This window comes from Cyprinodon variegatus, unplaced genomic scaffold (genome assembly GCF_000732505.1).
Source record: "Cyprinodon variegatus isolate N-32 unplaced genomic scaffold, C_variegatus-1.0 Scaffold100, whole genome shotgun sequence".
NCBI lineage: Eukaryota > Metazoa > Chordata > Actinopteri > Cyprinodontiformes > Cyprinodontidae > Cyprinodon > Cyprinodon variegatus.
In genome coordinates this window covers 1,468,025-1,488,430 of record NW_015150553.1, presented here as the reverse complement: position 1 = coordinate 1,488,430, position 20,406 = coordinate 1,468,025, and the positions used below count along the sequence as shown (strand labels likewise).

Genomic DNA, 20,406 nt, shown 5'->3' with positions numbered 1-20,406 from the left:
CAGAGGATAATTGCCCGGTAGGTGGTACATGTGTAATAGATCTACTTCATCCTTACATACAGTATGCACCAGCTGGATGCAGAGCTTTATCAGCCAACACCAGACCGTGGCCCGTTTCTCTCCTCTTTTTGTGTCTGTGGCTATTGTTCTACTATGCCATGAACCTAATACTGTTCAGGACTGTTAATCCTGGAGGTAACACAATTATTTGTCAGACATAAATTGTCAAGCGACCTAATTCTGCTACTGACCATCTCCCCATCTCACCCTTTTTTAATCATGTTGGCACAGGCGCCACTTGATACCAAAGTGATTAATTGTCTTTTGCATTTTGTCCCTTCTCTGGGTACCTTTTGGTCTGAAGACAAAATGACCCGAACCCTCCAGTGTTAATGCATTTCAGTGTAATCCGTTACATTTGGTCAATAAATGCACTATATCAGAGGTCTCTACAAATATACACACACAGCTCTAGTAAAACCAAACCCATGCAAAACCTAAACTTTGAAAATCCCACCCAGCACTGTTTGATCCATCATCTAAAAATGATTATGTTAAATTAGGTTAAAACAGCCAAAGGAACTCCACTCTGAGGTTGGTGACAAGCCATATTGGATACACAGAAAACATGTAGAGAAGGTCTGGTCAGATAGGACCAGTTTTGAAGCATTTTTGGCTAACATGGAAAACATAATGTCTAGTAAAATACTTATTGTCTTAACAGAACATGGCCGCCATTAAACAGAGGTGACAAAGAGCAGGGTTTTCCTGGACAGAGGACAGAGAACCTTGTCAAAGCTAATAGTTGGACCTAAATACAGTAAAACCACAAAGACAACCTACTAAGATATCTTACTTAAGACAGAGGTGAAACTTCATGTTCCAGGATGTTCATTTGTAGAAAAAAATTTTCATTCTCTCTACAAAGCTAGTTGAGTCATAGCCCCAAAACAGCTGGAATTGCAGTGAAAGGTCGATCTCCAAACTATTCAATCAATGAAATTAATGCACAGGTATGCAATAATAGTTTTATTTCTTTTTTTGTAAGTTATAATATGGATGGAAGTGATTGTTTATGGGGGAAATGTCAAATAATTTAGAGTAAGTTAGAGAGTCACTGCACTCTGAGTATTAGTGAATAAAATAAATAAAACCCATTCATGCAATTACTTATATCAAAGGCGCCCTCACTTTATTTTCTGTACTGTTGAAGCTGTTTTGTGAACCTTATTTTATTTTTTTGCAACTACTGCGTTTGCCCTCCAAAAATGCAAAACATTTCTGTTCAAACTATCTACACTAGCAGAACTTTCAAAGTTTCGAAAACATGGTACTTTTTTATTTATCTGCAACTGTAGGGAATATGCAAAGCAGGCTGTTGTATTTTTTATTTTCCCACTACACATAAATTTACCTCTGAATGTTTTCTCTCCCTGCAAAGCGATCTGCTGGTGGATCCAAAGGGGAAGGAAGCAAGTTCGGGCAGGATGTCAGGGACTGGCTCGAGTCTTCTCTCGACACTATTAAGAGAAACACAAACAATCATTTAATTTCTTGACTTACCTTGTACTTATCAGTGAGGTAAATAAACAACCTGACTGTGAAACATTCACAACTTTCTAATTACACTCAATGTTAAAAAGATCCAGTGCTCTATTGTTGGTCATAGTAAAAAAAAAAAAAAAAAAAAAGTTAATTAGAGCAAAAGTACAAGAGTTTGCATTTCTTCCAGTCTTTGTGGAGGTCCATCTGTCTGTCCACGGCTGCTGAACTCAGTTGCCCATAAATTGCAGGGAAACAGCTTTCTTTTTAATAAAGGCCCTTAACAGGCCACAGGAGAGAGGTAAAAATGTGAAGCACCAATAAGAGTGTGTAGGTGTGTGCAGACCTATGGGACAGGTGTGTATTCATTTGTGTGTTTATAGCCTCTGCACGCGTTTGGGGCTGTGTATACCACCACCTGAAAGCCATGTGTATGTGTGTGTCTTCAAATGACTCACTTTGATTATGTAGAAGAACCCTCGTCTTTTATAGCAAGCACAAAATCTTAGTCCCTTGACTTTATGAGAACAATTCATCAAACCTTTAATTTCATGCTACACTCTGCAAACCATTAGGTCTAATGACTAAGCATCCACGCTTGTGTGCTAGTATGTATTAATGACGGTGCCTGGTTTAGCTCTGTATCAGCCGGGGCCTGTAGAGACGCCTTCATTATTTGTGTACGTGCGAGTATTTGGTGCGAGTGCACAAAGGCTGAGCCCAAAAAACCCAGCAAGTCCAGGAGAATATACAGGGAAGTGTCGCAATTTGGTTTAACGAGGCTGAAGTTATTTTTTTTGTTTGTTTTAATCTCTAATAGTTTGTTAAACATTTAAAAATACTTTCCAGCGAAATTTGTTTTCTGTCACTGACCTCTCAAGTGGCACAAGAATCCACCTGACCAGCAGACAACTTTTGTCACCTTTCACATGTACTTACAGTTAGCCAACTACTGAGTCAGGAAAACATTTTGCAGCAACTCATTTGAGCATCCTGAGGTGGTGAAAACATTTCATGTGTTTAAAGTAAGCATCAAAAATCTGATGAAATGGGATTGAATGAAGCAAGGTTGTCAGGGCGTGAGTGCTTCTAAAAATAAAAATATTTTTATGAAAAACTTTTCTTTAAATAAGAAAGTTGATTAAATTACCATGATTACATCCAAAGTATGTGGAATACTACCTCTGACTAAACAACATATTAAACTAAAAAGGCAGGTAGGCAACAGTAGTAGAAGACCCAACTGGATTGTCACAAATGTCAGCTAAGATCAGGCTGGAAAGTGTTGCTTTTGTCAGAAGTGTCCTTATTTTGACTGCATTTGGCATTTTTGGCATTAACAGCATGAAAGACATGTGCCTATTTGTTTCAGCAGTTCAGGCTGGTAGTATTTTCTAAGCACACATCCTGGGCATTGTATAAACATCACAGCCTGAGTCTTGTTGCTAACCCTTCCTGTCATTTAATCACTATAGTTTTTTTATGGCTACTTCCTCCAGAAAAATGTACATGTCAAAAAGTTCAGCTATCTTAAAGTGCTACAGCCTTTATGGCTGCCAGATCTCAGTCCAATAGAGCACATTTACGATGTAACAGGAGATTTGCATCATGCAAGTGCAGCAGAGTGCCTGCAGGAATGAGGAGATTATGGGCCAGCATCTTGGAAGAATGTCTTCCACACCCGATAGCATTATTACCACAAAAACAAAATAATTCTGAGGGCAAAATGAGCTCCAAATGGATTCTAAGGTACTGATTAACTTTTAAGTTGAAAGGGGATTAACCTTATCTGTTTGAACCAAGCCCTGACTCATACTGTAGGTTACTTTAAAAGCCATGGAAACAGGAAACGTAAAACTAAAGCAAACAGTGACAGGGATGACACTCTTCCTTAGAATTTTAAAGGAATCATCACCTGTAAATCTGACTTTTTCCATGTACAAACGTGTGTGTAAGTTCTAGGCTTTAGTTAAAACCAGCTGAAACAATCCATAATGTGAAAGTAGCTTGAGTTTGTTTGTGTGGGCTCCTTGTTTAAAGCAAAAAAGCCCATAAGGTCAGACAAATAATGGTCCTCTATAATTTACGTCATTCATGGAAGGGTACTAATAGGATACTTTAAGTCCCCCTTGCTTTCATCATGACCACCTTTATTCTACAAGGGATGATTTGAAAAAGCAGGGACTCTCCTGCAGGCAGTAGTTGAGTGATGCTGCTTTTGTAAGAGACTGGAGAAACAATGAAAAGTGAACCATTGCAAACAGCTAATGCTGCTAACGGTGCATCCACATAAAAGTGCAAACACACCAGTCAAATTCTCATGCGTTCCCTCAGGAGAAAAAAATTGTTAAAAAATAGCTCAGAATGAGCTCTATTTAATATTTGTATTAAAAATGACTAAACCAAAATTTCCAGAAACATTTAGAAGGATTATCAATACCAGGTTATAACTCATTTGACTAATAAAGGTTGATGGATATCTATGAAGGATGAATGGTATAAAAAATAATAGTAGACTGGACTATATGGCCAAAAATTATAGCATGAAATAGTTCTTATTTTCAGTCCATACGATTGTTATTTGAAAGCCTCAGAGATTCTACCAAGAAAAGCAACAACAGATTCCTGTACAAACTTCTCAAAATTATTCTATGTCTATGAAACCCCTTCAATATAACCTTTTTGAAATTATTGTTTAAAGAAAATCTACATATAAAGCTACTTCTTGGAGCTACAAGCTAGGCAGATGAAATGCACATTTATTCAGGTGATCATCTCTCCCTCCTCATATTCCCCAATCCATGCATTCATGCTTCCCCTTTACATTGCCTCCATTATTTTTTTGTGATTTTCTTTCAGTTGTTCAAAAAGGCAAAGGTACCTAAGCCTAAAAGACTGTGTTCACTAATTACTTTAATTAGCAAAACAGCAAATAACTTGCTCTGAAAATACAATCTATTCCCCCAGTTAATTCACCAAAAACAATAACTTTTGATAAACCCTTACTGACTTTGTAAGCAGCACTTTACAACAAGTACTCTTAATTTTTCTCCCCTTCTATCTTAGTCATAACTCATACTATAGTATTGTTTTATCGTGTTCTGTTTGTTAGTAAAAACCCTTTTTCAATTCTCAACTTTAGTAAAAACAGAACAGAATGAGCCCTTTTTTGAACAAAGACAATGCTAGTAACGTTTGAACCAAACCTTTATCTCAGCAGGTATCAGCTCAGTCCATAGGTTTGACATGTAGAGTCACCAAGTCATCTCCATGCTTTGCATTTGTTCTGCTTAGCTACTGAACCAGGTGAGTCCAATCTGCACAATTTAATTCACTGTACAGATTGGACTCACCTGGTTCAGCAGGCAGACAGAACAAATACATGGCAGGGAGATGGCTTGGTGACTCCACATCTCCAACCTCTAGCTCAGTCATAACAAAACTAATCAATTCACACATCCCATAATGTCACTAGACGATTCTGTGTTGGTGAGGTAAAGCTTGTGCTCTCCTCTATTTTAAAGGCTGCACTCAGCTCTTCTCCCCTGACTGCAACTTTAAGCTCCCCAATCAGCTGTAGCTTTACCAGCAAAATGCTTCCTACATGGGCGACACACAACAATATTTTTTCCTGCTAAAGTCGGAGGTATTTGCTGGGTACAGGTCATTCAAAAGTGGGACACTTGTCATGTTGGCGTGGGCTCTCAACTTATAGCTAAAAGTTAGGACATCAGAGCTGAGCAGCTGATTAGCACAGCCTGCAGCTAGGGGTCTTGATTTTCCTAATATTGTGAGATCAGTGATGTGAAACCAGTCTTTTCTACCAATCTGATCTACATCTGTAAAGATCTAAAAATTGCCCACTGTCAATACCTTAAACTTTAATTTTTATTTCAGAGCAGTTATTTTAGAAGGGTTTTTTTGTTTGTTTTAAAGGCAAAGATTTAGTGTTTTTTTTAGTAAGATAAGAAATAAATAAATAGAAATTGAAATACCTTGTGTCTTGTAATCTTATAAAAAAGAAATCAGTTATCAGTGAAAATTTTTTAGGCTTTTTAAAACTGCAATCGGTGCACCCCTACCAACAGCTGCAGAGCATGGGCACCCGTCTGTGGTGTACATTATCGCTCACGTACTGTAGCCAATGAGCTGCAGCACTTCCTGTTCGGCTCAAATCGCCTGCACCCAGAGCATCAGTCGGTGACAGACGCCGTAACCACAGACTGCAGCATACACGAAATACCAGAAATGTGTTAAATTACAATATCTCTGTTATGGAATAACATTATATTGAGATTTATGTTGATATGGAGTTATTGTCCATCCCTAAAAAGAATTATACAAATGAACTCAAAAGTGTTGTGATCAGTGGACCTATGCCACCTTATAAGATGTTACCAGAGGCTTGTGTACATGAAAGTTTCTTTAATTCTTGTGAGAACTGATTACTTTACAACTAAATTCCAAAACAAAAAGAAGAGGGGAAAAAAAAAAGATATGCAAGGTGCTTCAATAGATGACAAGCTAAATCTCAAGAGACTTTTGATTGATGTAATAGAACAGTTTGCTGAGTAGCTTTAATTTACTGGATTCACCAGCAGCTGAGCAGCTTCTGAGAAACGTAACGCACACAAACTGGAAAGTGTTCAAATTCCAAACATTAATTGACTCCATTGAGGGGGCAAAACAAAACTTTTCACAAAGCAAAGATTTTAGGTGCTAATCAGTAACATAATCAGTTGTGGCAGTATTTACAATAGCTCACTGATGGCCCCATTTACTGCAGTGTTCCTGTAATTAACGTTAATGGTTGCAAAAAGTGAATCACTTAGCTTCACCACATCTGATGAATGAGATATTTATTTAAGTTACTCTAGAGCTTATAATTGTCTATGGTTATAGCAGCTCATCGTACTTATGCGGGATAATGAACTCTTTATATGAAAAGCAGCTGAAGTTGGGAGTTTGGCAGTCACTGCCACACAGAAATAACTCTCCTCTGACAGATACTTTTCAACCACGAAGCATGTCGGCACTGAAATGCCAAAACAACAAAGGAGATAAATTGCTACAAATGAGCTGGTTGGATATAAGTTGCTGGTGCGTGTCTTATGTAGTCAAAATACTGGTTTTATATTTTAAAATGGTGGAATAGATGCAGTTAAATGAAGAACTAGAGAGGTAGAAAACGAGAGCAACGAAAGGGAATTAAAGCAAGTATGAGAAAATGTGGAAAATATAAAGATAGGAAGTGTGAAAATATATCTTGACAACTGACTTCTGTTACTAAGGCATTAATACGACTCAAAAAATATGTCGCCACGGGGAAGGAGTTACCATGTCGATGCCTCTGATCATCTGAGAGGTCCAGATCTAACATGAGATCATCTTCATCCAGTTCTGAGGAGCCCAGATTGTTCAGCACATCCTGTTGAAGAAAAAGCAATGCCACATCAAAAGACCATTTTAATTGTTTAACTAAATAAATAATTAAACTAGGTCTTCTGCATAGGCCTTATGCGATACACTTTTCATCAATTCAGCAGGATCTCCATAAACTCTGCTTGACAAAATTGCACTACATTGAACTATCAAAAGATACAGTTCGTTTTATTATGAAATGAGATTTTTCATCCTCACCCTCAGGAGCTGAGATGTTTATTCCGTCTTCATCGCTAAGAAACCTCATAAAACACATATTGTGAGTCCTATTATCTCTGTATGATAACGGTTTGTTTGAAAAAGCAATAAATATGACAAATGAGCCTGGAGTTTTGTGTAACATCTGTCAGCTTTCTATTTGCAAGCTGCTGAGTACATCAGATAAACTCTGATAATCTGCTGTTTTTAATTCCCATGACAACCAGATCCAGCATCACGCTCAGCTGAGGTTCAAAAAATGGACTCAGACTTTTGCTTTAATGATGTTTGCGAGTCCTGAATACCTGTTCTAATAAAATAACCAACACGGAGGCTAAAACTCTGCATGTTATTCCAGAAGCCTCCTTAAAAAATGCATGTTTTTAATTTGATTGGTTAAAAACATTGTTGCACAAAAAACATTTTTTTGAGACGACAACCAAAAGTACATTTTTCTACACTTTTCCCCATATAAACTATAACAATGTTTATACTGTTTTAAACTGATCTGAGATTTCCCAGAATCCTCTGAAATCCTTTACAGAAAAAAGCCATTTGGTAAAACCAGACTGTTAGAAGAAAAGCAGCGTTTTAATAATAACCCCAACCTCATACTGCAAACCTGAACCCAAACACATAAACTGTTACATCACTTGCTGTCAAGTCTCATGATCTTAGTATTATAATGCTGCAGAAGCTCAGGTTAAATTGGTTAACTGGATACCAAAGGTCAATGCTGCCATCTAATGGTCACATTAAGGACATTTAATAGTTTTAAATCTTTTTAAATTTTGAATTTTTTTAAACATATATATATAAACCTGCATAGTTCCGGAAAGTTTGATATTGGAAGAAACTGTGGTGAACCTAATTGATAATAAAAACTTAAATAAATAAATGTTTTTGTTTTTATTTTATAACTTGTTAAATTGTGTATAACTTAAAGATTTATAGGCACTACTTTGAGTATTAAAGCCTTTCATTTCATATCTTTATTGTGTAATAAGCTATACATAAAACATAGAAGTACTGCTGCCCACTCTCTCAATCGATCTCCTATCTTCTGAGAGGAAAAGTCCTGACCATTCAGCCAAACCTCGGAATTCAGTGCAGCCTCTGTACGGCAAGCACATAATATCACACTGCTGCTTTTCCCAATTGGAGGATCATTACAGAAAATAGAGGAAGGAAAAAAAAGAAAAAAGCAAGAGACTTCATTTCAGATTTTACAGCAAAAAGCTATAAAGGTATTGGGAAAGAAATGAAGAGTCTGTTTAATACTGCATCACACAGATTGCATCTGAAGCTAAATTGCCCTTTTTTAATGCACCCCTCTCTCTAGAGAAATATGATCCTACAACCAAGCAATGTCACATTTTCACCTCACATTTGTTATTTGATTGAGCATCATCCTCGAATTAATAGAGATAATATTAGATTCAGGTCTCATTAAAGGATGTCTCCTTTTGCTAACTGCCAAACAAAATGTCACCCAAAACAGAGATCAGAGTAAGAAGGAGATTAAAAGACAGTGGTTTCTATTCTCCCTCTGCCTAAATCAAAGAAAATTACATGTTTTCAGTGCTTTGAGGTGGCATAAGCATTAAGATGAAGTGAGAGCGATTTGGCTTTTCGTGCAGGTATTACAGCCTCCAGCTATGGAAAAATATACCAACTAACAAATGGCTTCAATCTGCATGAGAAGGCACTTCCCAGCCACTGTGTTTACAGTGTGCCTAAGGGCACGGTGGAATGAACGTCCAGTCCAATTGGAAATCCATTTGTTGAATAAAACCCACATGACAGAGAAGTTTGCTCATGCAGACTCGCAGTTTATCATCTGACATTTGTCGTTTTCTAACAGCCGCAGAATAATGCATCAGTATGGAGCCATTAGTCATCCAGAAGGCACAGCCAACATCCATCTAATACGAAACAATGTCGGCTAAATATCTGAAGTCAAACCATAATCCTGAGGGATTAGTCTTCTAAGTGCTTAGTTATTCGAAGGGGTTGCAAAGGAGAATGCCAGAGCAAAAAAAAATCTGTTGTTTTTCCACATATTTAAATGTGTGCTTTACTACTTTTTAAATGATATAAATTCTCCCTTTACAGGATTAAATGCAATCGTCTGATCTTTCCGTATTGGTCACAAAACCCAAGAGTGATGCAGCATTTGCTACCAATGATCCATTCAAATCATTTTGTTAAAAGACGTTAATGAGCATGTTTGTTTTGACGATTTTGCTGACTCTATGTGAACAATAAAAGTAGATGGAAGCTTTTAAATCTTATATATTTATACAGAGGGTGTGACTCAGACTTTACAATAAGATAGGGAAAGAAAACATGACATCAATTTGACAAAGCGATGTCTCCACAAAAAAATACCTAAATGAGCTATGACTGCACATTATCTCTGCTCTCAAATATTAATTGCAACATTACTCCTAATTTTATCGTCGTTTTTTTATAATTATGATGAAATGTAAAATAGAGATGAACAGTTTTCAATCGTAAAGGATTGTTTTTTTAAGTAGGATCCTATTTTTCTTCTGTCGGGTGTCTGACATAAATCATTTTTCATCCCCATTTTAACAGAATTTGTGCCAGTAGAAACTCTGAAGTTAAAGGAAAACATTAAAACAGCAGAAGCACCAGAAGAAAACTAAAGCCACAAAGCTTTCTTTTGTCAGAGGAGATAGATAAAAACCAGTAAGTGTAGCTGGAGATATCTGTTGCTTTTTTTTTTTTTATCTGTACAGTATAAAATCTTCATCCAGCAGGCTTGGTAAACACACATCTTTGAACAGAGATGAACGCCATGGGTATCCTGTGTTCTGTCAGAACAGCATGTGCTGTCAGATCGACGTACGCTTAAGATGTTATCTAACATAAATGAATTCTGAGTCACAATATAAACCACAGTCAATGTTTTCTATGACTTTAAACATGAAAAAAATCTAGCCAAACTTTACTACTAGGCTTCTTCTCCCAACATCCCAGAAACTTCAATCATGTCTGGCCACTTCTGCATCCAAGAAATAATAGTATAATCAAAGCTGATTTTCTTTTTTAAAAGTCAAGATAAACATGTTTTTGCTGGTCGGTAGACTGCTGCTTATATTCAATGTGGGAATAACTCTGTTGCGCATGTGCATGCCTGCGTTTTAGAACAATGTTTGCCGATCTGACAGCGCATGGCAGATCGTCAGATCTGAAAGAACGCCGGGACTTTCTGCCGCTACTACAGCTGTTCACTGTCAGCTCAAACTCAGCTGGTTTTGCAGAGAAGCTTTGTGACATGCGGCAGTATTTAGGGCTGTCCCGGACTTCTGAGCTACAACAATCAGACGATTAGATCAACTTTAGACGCTTTTTTAGTGACTTTAACCTGTTCTTTCAATTATTATTAATTATTTCTTGTTTTAAGGTTAGATATCTTCACCAACCAAAGCAGAGAGCCTGTAAATTTAATGATTTCATTGTATTTTTCTCTTATTACTCCACAAATTTTTTTATTTTTTTTTTGTAGCAGGAGAGCACTTTACCTGCCAGTTGTTGTTGTTGTACACTCTTCAAATAAAAATACTGTTTTGGAGTTTGGCTAAGCAGTTGGATACTGAAGAGTCCTCCAACTCAAGTCAATTGTACTAGACACAAGTTGCTTGGATAGCAATCTGTTCATAAATGTCATTTGGGCTCATTGTAGCTTAAAAGCCCATGTTTTTATGTAGAGAATTTATCGCTATATCTTAGCCATCCCTAACAATCGATCAAGATCTGCTGTAAGAAAATAGGAAAACTTTAACATCAGATTATATATTTCTATTTTATTTTTTTCTTCTCCTGCAACATATATATTAAAATGCATTAACAATTCCCGCTGTCCTCCTATTCTTTCCACCATCTAGCATCAGATATCACAACAATCTCTCTTAGCAAGGAAGAGTTTCGTTGTCTTTTGTGTGATTAATTCAAATATAACTTAATAATTAGCCTTTATACAGTGAAAACAAACATAAACAAAAGCATAAACAAAAGACAAACAATATCTTATTTTAATTTAGCAAGTAAACTATTGAAATGCCAATGGAAAAAGGAAAAAAAAAGTAAAAGAGAGGGGAAATTCAGTCGGGTTGTTCCATCATACTCTGTGCATCATTACAGCTACTAACAAAATAATTTGTTCAAAGTCATTTGGGCTGTCTCTGAAACAGGAAAATATTGTACGCAATTCATCCTCTGTGAGCTAGTTATGAGCGTAATCACAAGCAGCCTGTCAAAATATTATCTCCACTGTCACTGATAGACTTATGAGAACCCAAAAGCTGCAAATGCTAGCAACAGAAATGTTTCACAGCTTCAGAAAAGATAAAAAGAAAAATCAATAACAAACAGAATGAGATCAATGGAACTGCTTCCCTTCACAGAAGTAAATAACTTGGCCATTTATCATTGCAGCCCAAAACTTGATTTGGTTTATGTTTGGCTTAGTTTACACATGGGATGAATAATATCAGGAAAATAAGTCATAGCGAGATTGATAGGGAAAATGGCAATGTTGACTTTAATTAACACACTTTTTTTATTTCTTTTTTAATGAGTCATCATGTCTACGCTAATCTCCATGAACATGATCCTCTATGCAAATAAAAACATTTAGGAAGTACAACCTTTAGGGGCAGTTTTATCCAGCTTTCAAAATACTTCATTGATATGACATGAAATAGCATAATGTTATCCAAATGAAATAGTAATGTAGTGTGGTTAAGTGGCAAGTTATAAAATAATCTCTGTTTTGCAGAATTTAACAGAAGAATACACACAAATCCACAGAACAGACCGGGACCGAATGCTGCTCCAGCAGCACTGTAGGATGGACAGTTTTAAATCTATGCAGATTTGTGCTGGAACCGGCTCAACAAATGTTTATTTTGCAGTGAAGACGCTCTGCTTTGCTATTCCCAACACATTTTAACTGCACAATATTTTCAGAATTATTATTTTTTTTGCTTACTAAGGATCGTAGTGGTTTGGTATTTCACCAAAAGCCACATTTTAGAGTCTATATTCAGGCTAAGGTTATTTGGTAAATAAACTAGCTGACAATTATTCTAATGATCAATTATTGAATGTTTTTGTCACCAATTAATGGGGCATTTGCTTTTAAAATAAGACCCCTATTGGTTTGGAACATTCCTTCTTAAAAACACTGCTGTGTATATTTATTTTAGTTATGTTTGGATGATATTGAAATAAGCAGCCCCAGATCATTTTCAGAGTGGTGCTCCCCTAAAGGACCTTTTTTATAATATGACTGTCATAATCAGCCTGCCGCGAGCCTCGCACCTCACACCTACAGAGCGTTCACTGTCTAGTATATCACAATAAAATGTCTGAAGAGGTGGGTATTAGTGTACATTATCTAATGTCATTTACTGTACAACTTCCTCTTTTTGCTGGAAGTTGTTACTTTTATACAAGTGAAAGTCTTCCTCTCAAGTCAAGTGTTTTCTATTTGGTAGACATAAGCCAATGCTATGATGGAGTAATAGGGCCATACAAAAGGAAATTTTGTTTTGACAGGTTGTAATATTATGCGAATAAAGTAGTAGAATTATGAGAACAGAACTTAAAAGATAGAGTACTTGGAAGTACATTAACAGGTCTGTATCAGTTTTGCATCAGGGTATTCGTTATGGAGCTAACGCCTCATCCAAATTCACTCTTCAGCTACCCCAGTGCCAATCCGATTCTCAGTTTCTCTGTTTTCTCAGTTTTACTGCTGACTCCATCAAATCATAAACTTCCAAAATAAAAATAAAAACTCCTCTGTAGTTGGTAGCGCAGTGAGGGTGTGTGGCAATTGATGCCAATGCCTGTGCATGGAGTTGTTTGTCTTACCAGGAGATGAGAGCAGAGAGTCTGCCACCTGGGTCGGTGGCACAGAAACGTGCAATGTGGTTAGCCGACCACAGCTAGTCAGGCGAGATGACAGACCAATTAATCGTCTTATAAACACTTAGATTAGCGTCATGGGGAAGTGAATTTCTCCGCTGTGAGATCAATAAAGCTCATCTAATCTTAGAAAAGGATATATCAAGGTTAAAAATGTTACTTAGTGCTGCTTTAGATCATCTTAGATTAAATTTGTTTTTTTGTTCTTTTTTCTTTTATGGCAGGAGAGAGATGCTCTGCAGCACGGCTGCAGTAAAGCATGTAAAGGAGGTGGCATCACTTTGGATTTTATATATAATATATACAATTCATTTATAATATATTTTATATTTAAACTGCAAAACTAAGATGTAGACGGAGGAGTTCTGCATCACCTCTCGCTGTGCTGTGAAAAAATGCATTCATTTAATGTGGTCTGGGTGTGAGAACGGTATATGAAAACCTTAAGAGATAGCACAAAAATGAAATAAAAATAAAAAACCCGGAAAGCTTGCACTTTCATCAGTGTATCAGGGTGAGATCTTCTACTGCATTAAAAGAGGTTGTTTACATCTTAACCAAAGGTGCCAAGAGGGCTTTGTATTTATTGATAACATGTTATTGCTTGCATACCATTATTGAACATATTAGAAAGAACACAGACAAGGTGAAGACAAAGGTGTCTAAATTCTGAGTTTTTCATTAGCTACAAGTGCATAAAACTGACCAATAAAATTTTACGAAGCAAGAGGAGATAGGATATAGTTTAATATACACTGCTGAGATCCAATGTTTCCTCCATTACTCAAGCCCCAGAAGGGCACTTCATAGGAAGAGAGGAGGCAAGAAAGAGATTATACAACATTTAACAAAGTGGAAGTGGAGAGGCAGCAGTAGCAGCCTGTAATATAAACAGTAATGTGCAGAGTACATCCATACTATGTGTAATCTCCCAGAAGAAGCTTTTAGTCTCCAGTAGAATAAATAGGATTGATTTAAACGACTTTGCCTCCTATGGAGCTTCCTTGTGGGAAAAACCAACCCCGTGACAGTTATATCCTCCTGGCAAAAACAAAAATGAATGTTGCTAAATTATGCCCAAACAAAGACTGCTGCAATGTGTGCAGGCAGACAAAGTAAACACCAGACTAAAACCTGTTAGATGACTGAGGAAGTTTTTCGAAGTACGTCACACATTCACACTTAATTAAAACTTCCAAAGTTTCCGTAAAAAGGATTCATTCAGGAAATGCCTACTTTACTTCCCACATTTGTAACTGATCATTTCCATATATTTGCAATACTGAAGTTTACTGTTTATAAATGATTCATATTGATGGATTTGGCTTGAATGTCAACTGTTCTTTCTCCATGTTTTTATATGTTTGGGTTTTTGTATGTGATGCAGAAACAGAAGCTAAATTAAGTCTAGATTCGAGGAATGTTTTTTTTATATATATCTTCATGGTCAGGGCTACAAGCACTGACTCAAATCAGCAAGTGTAATAGAAAGAGCATTATACCAGACTATCCTAGCAGAATTGCACCCACTCATTCTAAACTCTTTAGACATGCAGCTCATTGTGTTGTGGGAAAAAAATCCTTCAAAAAATCCTTTACTTTGTGAATAAAAGCAGATGCTGTTTGAGCGGAGGCCGCAAACTAAGTGTTTAAAGATTAAATACCGATGGGTTTTCTGCATAATTCCCCTATCTACATGGCATTTGTGTACAGAGCCTCTTTCTTTACCTCTGTTAGAATCTTAGAGGGTACAAGGCAAAAAAAAAGTGATGACCTTAGTTATGTTTCGTGACCAAATCGAGGGTGGAATTCAGATCTAACATCTAACATTTTCAGAAGTACGTTTCCTAGATGGTAGACCAAACAGGTCGTAGTGCAACTAAGACATTGAGATAAGGTAAAAAAAAAAAAAAAAACTGATTCACATAAACATTTTTTAGACTGAAATCATTTATTTCTATATAAATTTTTCAGTCTTGTCAACACTACATCTTTCAATGACATGTTTCCAAGGTTTTCTGCCTTTAATCAACTACGAACATCTTTAACTTCTTTTTTGCTTATTTCTTGCATCACAACCACAAACTTGAATATATATTTTATTTCATTTTATCAACCAACAATAGTCATACCTTTTAAAACTTAAGTGGGAAAGAAATACTAACCTGAAGTGTGAGATCCATTGGTATTCAGTGGCTTGAGTTAAAACTTTCCCATATTACATGTGGAATGAGAATGTAATGTCTGCCCGTTGTTTTAAATAGAATAGCTCAAAGCCAGTCAGATCCTGTAATGGATGGAGAGCATCTATGGATATTCATTTGGAAGTCTTGCCACAGGTTTGGGCTTTGATTAGATCATTCAAAAACTGTATGTGAATAATTCCACTGAAACACTGATTTCATATTTCAGGTCTAGGGGTGGAAAGGTTCGGTTCGGTTCATGGTTTCGTGGTCACGGTTTTCGGTTCGGTTCGGTATATGTTGATTGTTAGGAAAAACTATTATGTCTAGTATGGTCAGGTTAAAACTGAAAGACATGTTGGTCGTGTTGCTGTTAGCATAAACAACACGTGTTGCACAATGCTTGCACACTGTTGCACTTTTATCCACAACTTTCTTTCCGCCGCTGGCGCATCTTCCAACTCCTGTTCTTTCCCACTCGCCATACCCACACAATTCTCCATAACAACTGATTTTTTTCTGCTACACCCGGCTACGCTGCTTCGCTTCTTCTTCTTCTTGTTTACTACTGGCGGTTGGCTTTGGTCGCAGTACCGCCACCTTCTGCTATGGAGTGTAATCGCTTCCCCTATGAGAAAAAGGAGCAGCGCATGAACCGAACGAAACACACGCGAACCGTACCGAGACAGTCGAACCGAACGGTTCGGACGGTTTTCATAAACTGTTCCATCCCTATTCAGGTCAATTTTCTGCTGAAAGCCTCAAGTTTACATTAATTGCTGCCCTGTTTCACTATGAGGAAAGTGTTTTTTACACATATTGTTTTATAATCTAGAGCATTTTAAACAATGTGATTAAATACATAAAAACTAATAAACCATGATAATTATTATCATTGTGATAAAAAAAGATGCATACTTTACCCTCACCCTCACAGTGATGGAATTATTGATATTGATGTATCAGATAGGAAGATTAAATCTGAGGTTTTAAAGCAAAAACAAGACTGACACTTGCTGATCAAAGTGTACATGTTGTGCCATGAAATGCACAAACAATCAAACTCTAAGCATTTCAACACGACGTCACGTGCAAGCCATCTTCCACATAGCCCTTGTGTGCGCAGCAAAGTCTAAAAAAAAGAGCTGTATCTTTAGAACTGTAAGAGGTTCCACTGGATCACGACAGTAAGAGATGTACTTCAACACCAGATGTAAACAACTGAAAACTGTTTGCAAAGGATTAAAAACAATCTATATGTATTTTCTTAGAGTCGTATTTTGCTGTAAGGCGCTTTGGATCCATAATAGTCCTCATTATCTTTAAAGTGTCCGGTTGCCTATTGATTGGGACACAAGACCTTAAAAGGTAAATCGAAGAGAAGCAAAGTGGCTGAATAGACTTCAAAGTCCTCATTTTGGAGTACGTTTACAATCATGAGTATTTACGCCACAAAAAAAAATGCACATTTCATTTTAACTACACATATAACCATATTTGGCATTAAAGTCTGATACATAAAGCCAGCAAAAACATATACATATCTATTATTTAGAGCCCACCAGCAGGCTGTATGGAGCTCCCAAAGCTTTTTTTTTTTTTCCTTGGTGTTTACATTAAAAAAAGAACAGAAACATTATCATATGTTGATGGCCGAGCCTGGCCTAACGTTCAAATGCAGGAAAATACTGATAGTGTTTGTATTTATTGCACAGCCTAAATAGAGACAAACAGCTCCAGGCTTACCAGGCTTCCAAGTTTAGATGATGAGGAGTTGTTTCTGTGTTTGAGCAGACCATTTCCCTCCATGCCTTGGGCATCTCTGTAGTTTCCATGGACACGAGGCCCACCAGCCCCCTCAGATGAGGAGCGCAGTCGCCTCTCCATCCGCATCACCTCGTGGTAAGGGCTGGCACTGCTGCACACAGAAGCTACAGAGAGGAGAAAAAAAAAAGAAAACAGAAAGAGTTTCAGAAATTAGCAAAGACGCAATATTCCTTTTATTAATTTCTAATGCAGACAAACCCAGAGAATTAGGCTTCTTTCATAAAACCAAATAATAAAGCCACTTTTACTTATTCAGCTTTTTAAACAAAGTTAAATCATTCCTTCATGAAGCAGGAAGCCCTGCAGCTATATTGGTTTTTTGCTCACTGTGTTTATTGTTTTACAATAATCTAATTCTTCAGATTTCCCACACCTAGATTGTTTTGTAATAATAAAACCACTAAATGAATGCAAGATTTCAGGGGAAATATTCCTCTGAAAAGAAAAAAAAACAATAGGAAGATAGCTATAACTGCTCTACTGTGATTTACAGAAAATGTGAAGTGAAAGCGAGAAGTGATACCGCACCATTTTACAGAGCAACAGGTTATTAAAAACAGGACCTCATGCCAGCCATTTCTTCCTGCCATTTCTCACCCCACTCACCCACACACAAAGCTTTCCCTGAATGGGATGAATGGCTCTTTTATTAACAACTCTGTTGTTGAAAACTCACTCGATAAAATAGAAAGAGGATACATAGCAGAAAGATCTAAACATTTTTCCACATTCCAGGCTCTTACAGCCATAAACATTTACAGCACCTGAGGGAATGAGAAGACATGGCCTGCAATAATGAATCAATATAACAAATCTCTGCAGTTTAGGGATCCAAAGGTGGATAACGGCAGGTTGTTTGTAATGCAGAACACCATCTACTGTGCTAACGCAGAGGTCAAAATTTGATGTTTTTACATTGCAAAATTATGATTGCAATTTAATATAGTTAGGAGGGAAAATATTCATAAACTTCAAAATAAAATTCAGAGTTATTTATCAAACATACAATCAGGGGTCTCACCAGGATTTATTTATGAGCGTGGAGGCTTAATTTCAGCATATTGATCGTAGTGGCTCGCTACACTGAAATACTCCATCAGAGACCCTGATAATATATACAAATAAATATTATAAACCAAACTGTTTGTTTCTGTTTGAAATTAGGCATGCATCAGCATTTAGATTTTCTAAAATTTGTACTGCTGCACAGTAAACACAAAGCATTTCCATGACCTGATATTTCCATAAAAAAATTTTACTGCAAGAAAAACCTACTCAGAGCAGTAATTAAGATAAAATAGTATTTTAAAAATTGGTTTTAAAATGCTCTGATCAGAATCTGACATGAGGACTAGCTTTAAAGAATTACATTGTCATCTCCATTATGGAATGGAGTATTGTGCTATATGCAGGGTTGGTTAGCTTGTTGTTTGCCAAAATCACCCAGACTGTGTTTACTTGGAGATAAAAGTGAGGTACCACTGTTGAACAGGCATGCTTTTAGAGTGTTGAGCACTACACTGGTCACATGTGCCCGACTTATTTTAAAGTTATGGAAGGACCCCCATACCCCAACAATTAAAATGTGGACCGAGAAAATGACTGAAAATGTTGCTTGTAAAAAAAATGTTGGGAAGAATACATTCTAATAATGAAGCTGCCATGCAACAATGGGACAGTTTTTTGCACCTATATGTCTACAAATTGATTTGAACTTTAAGGCAGCAAACGAAGATTTGCACTAAACCTCACTGTTTTATTCTTTGTTTTTTTTTATCGTAATGTTTTTTGTTTTGTTCATGTTTTAAAAATTGAAAAATTCAACAAAAACTTGAATTACAAAAAAAAAAGAATTACATTGTCTGAACTTGCTGCAGATCATAAAAGTGTATTTTTTTGACTTTTTTTTTTATCCACAACAGACTACAGGATGTTATTAAAAATGTCAAATATGAAATCATTTAGAAGCTGAAGAAAGTGGCTCTCCATGTGCCAGTAATAAAATATTCTTTAATCAGTAACTGAATCTCAATGTCTTAGTTTGTTCAACACTACAGATGCCGTCTTTAGTCACTGCTTCACCTCAACTAACCTAATAAATGTTATCCTTCAGACAAAGATCTGCAGTTGCCCGGAAACGATTCAATAGCACTCATCACAAAAGAATGCCAGAACTGGTTGAGATTCACTAGACTGGATTTCCAGACATGAAGCCTGTTTGTGTCTCTTTTCTGTGCCAAGTGATTATTCATGCAGTGTTACTCTCTGGCAGTGACTCTGCATGTAAACCTGCGATTCCGCCTGTTGGTTTGGGTTTTATACCTGCGTGTGGTTTCCTCAAATGAGAGGACCTGGGTTCGTGGCAGCCGCAGAAGCTTCCTTTTTCTTGAAGAGAGCGCGTGTGTCTCGCCCTCCGATGTGTTTTCTCAGGGTTTGAGTGGCAGCCCTCGCTGCGCGCCCCACACACCTCGCTCTCACTTGTGGTCTCAGTGTGGTACCCTGCATTCCTCTCCACTGCCACGTCCTTCCTCTCTTCAGCTGATTCTTCTTTTATCGCCTCCTGTCTTTCCTCTTCCCTCTCCTTCCACTCTTCCAGCGATTGTTCCCGCAGAGGTGGACAGGGTACGGCCGTCTCTGGCTCGGAAAGGGAAACTGCCGTTTCGTAGTCTGTGTTGTTGGCTGTGCTAGTGTCAGGGAGTAAAGGTTTCTCCGCACTGGACTGGACTGGGGTGAAGAAAACCTGAGGAGAAGATGTTTTATTGAATTGAGTATAACAGGTAATTTTAAGCCTAATGGCATCCATTTTGCAAGACGCAAAGCAGGAAATGCAACAGAAATGTGGAAAAGGGTTTCAACACTTAACCCTGGAAAGGCATGGGAACTCTTTAGGTGTGATTTTCAACTAAAAGGTTGCTCTAAGTATAGTGTATATATATTAGGGATGGGACGATTTATGAAAACCGTCAGAACCGTTCGGTTCGACTGTCTCGGTTCGATTCGTGTGTGTTTCGTTCGGTTCATGCGCTGCTCCTTTTTCTCATAGGCGAAGCGTTTACACTCCCGAGCAGAAGGTGGCGGTACTGCGACCAAAGCCAACCACCAGTAGTAAACAAGAAGAAGAAGAAGCGAAGCAGCTTAGCCGGGTGTAGCAGGGAAAAAAATCAGTTGTGCAGAATTGTGTCGGACTGGCGAGTTGGAAAGAACAGGAGTTGGAAGACGCGCCAGCAGCACTTTATAGGTCTGCTGTATGGGA

The 20,406-nt window shown here is 37.3% G+C and overlaps 1 protein-coding gene across 2 annotated transcripts in view; it reads right to left on the bottom strand.

Moving 5' to 3' along the window:
* The window catches only part of LOC107084442 (serine-rich coiled-coil domain-containing protein 1-like), a 123,826-nt gene that overhangs the window by 87,017 nt on the left and 16,403 nt on the right, over positions 1 to 20,406 (bottom strand). For both annotated transcript variants that reach the window (XM_015374281.1, XM_015374282.1), the window contains exons 3-6: positions 19,476 to 19,893; positions 17,073 to 17,257; positions 6,880 to 6,970; positions 1,415 to 1,520 (exon numbers count right to left, since the gene is read on the bottom strand). In XM_015374281.1, coding sequence (XP_015229767.1) covers positions 1,415 to 1,520; positions 6,880 to 6,970; positions 17,073 to 17,257; positions 19,476 to 19,893 — 800 coding nt within the window. The remainder of the gene's footprint in view (positions 1 to 1,414; positions 1,521 to 6,879; positions 6,971 to 17,072; positions 17,258 to 19,475; positions 19,894 to 20,406) is intronic.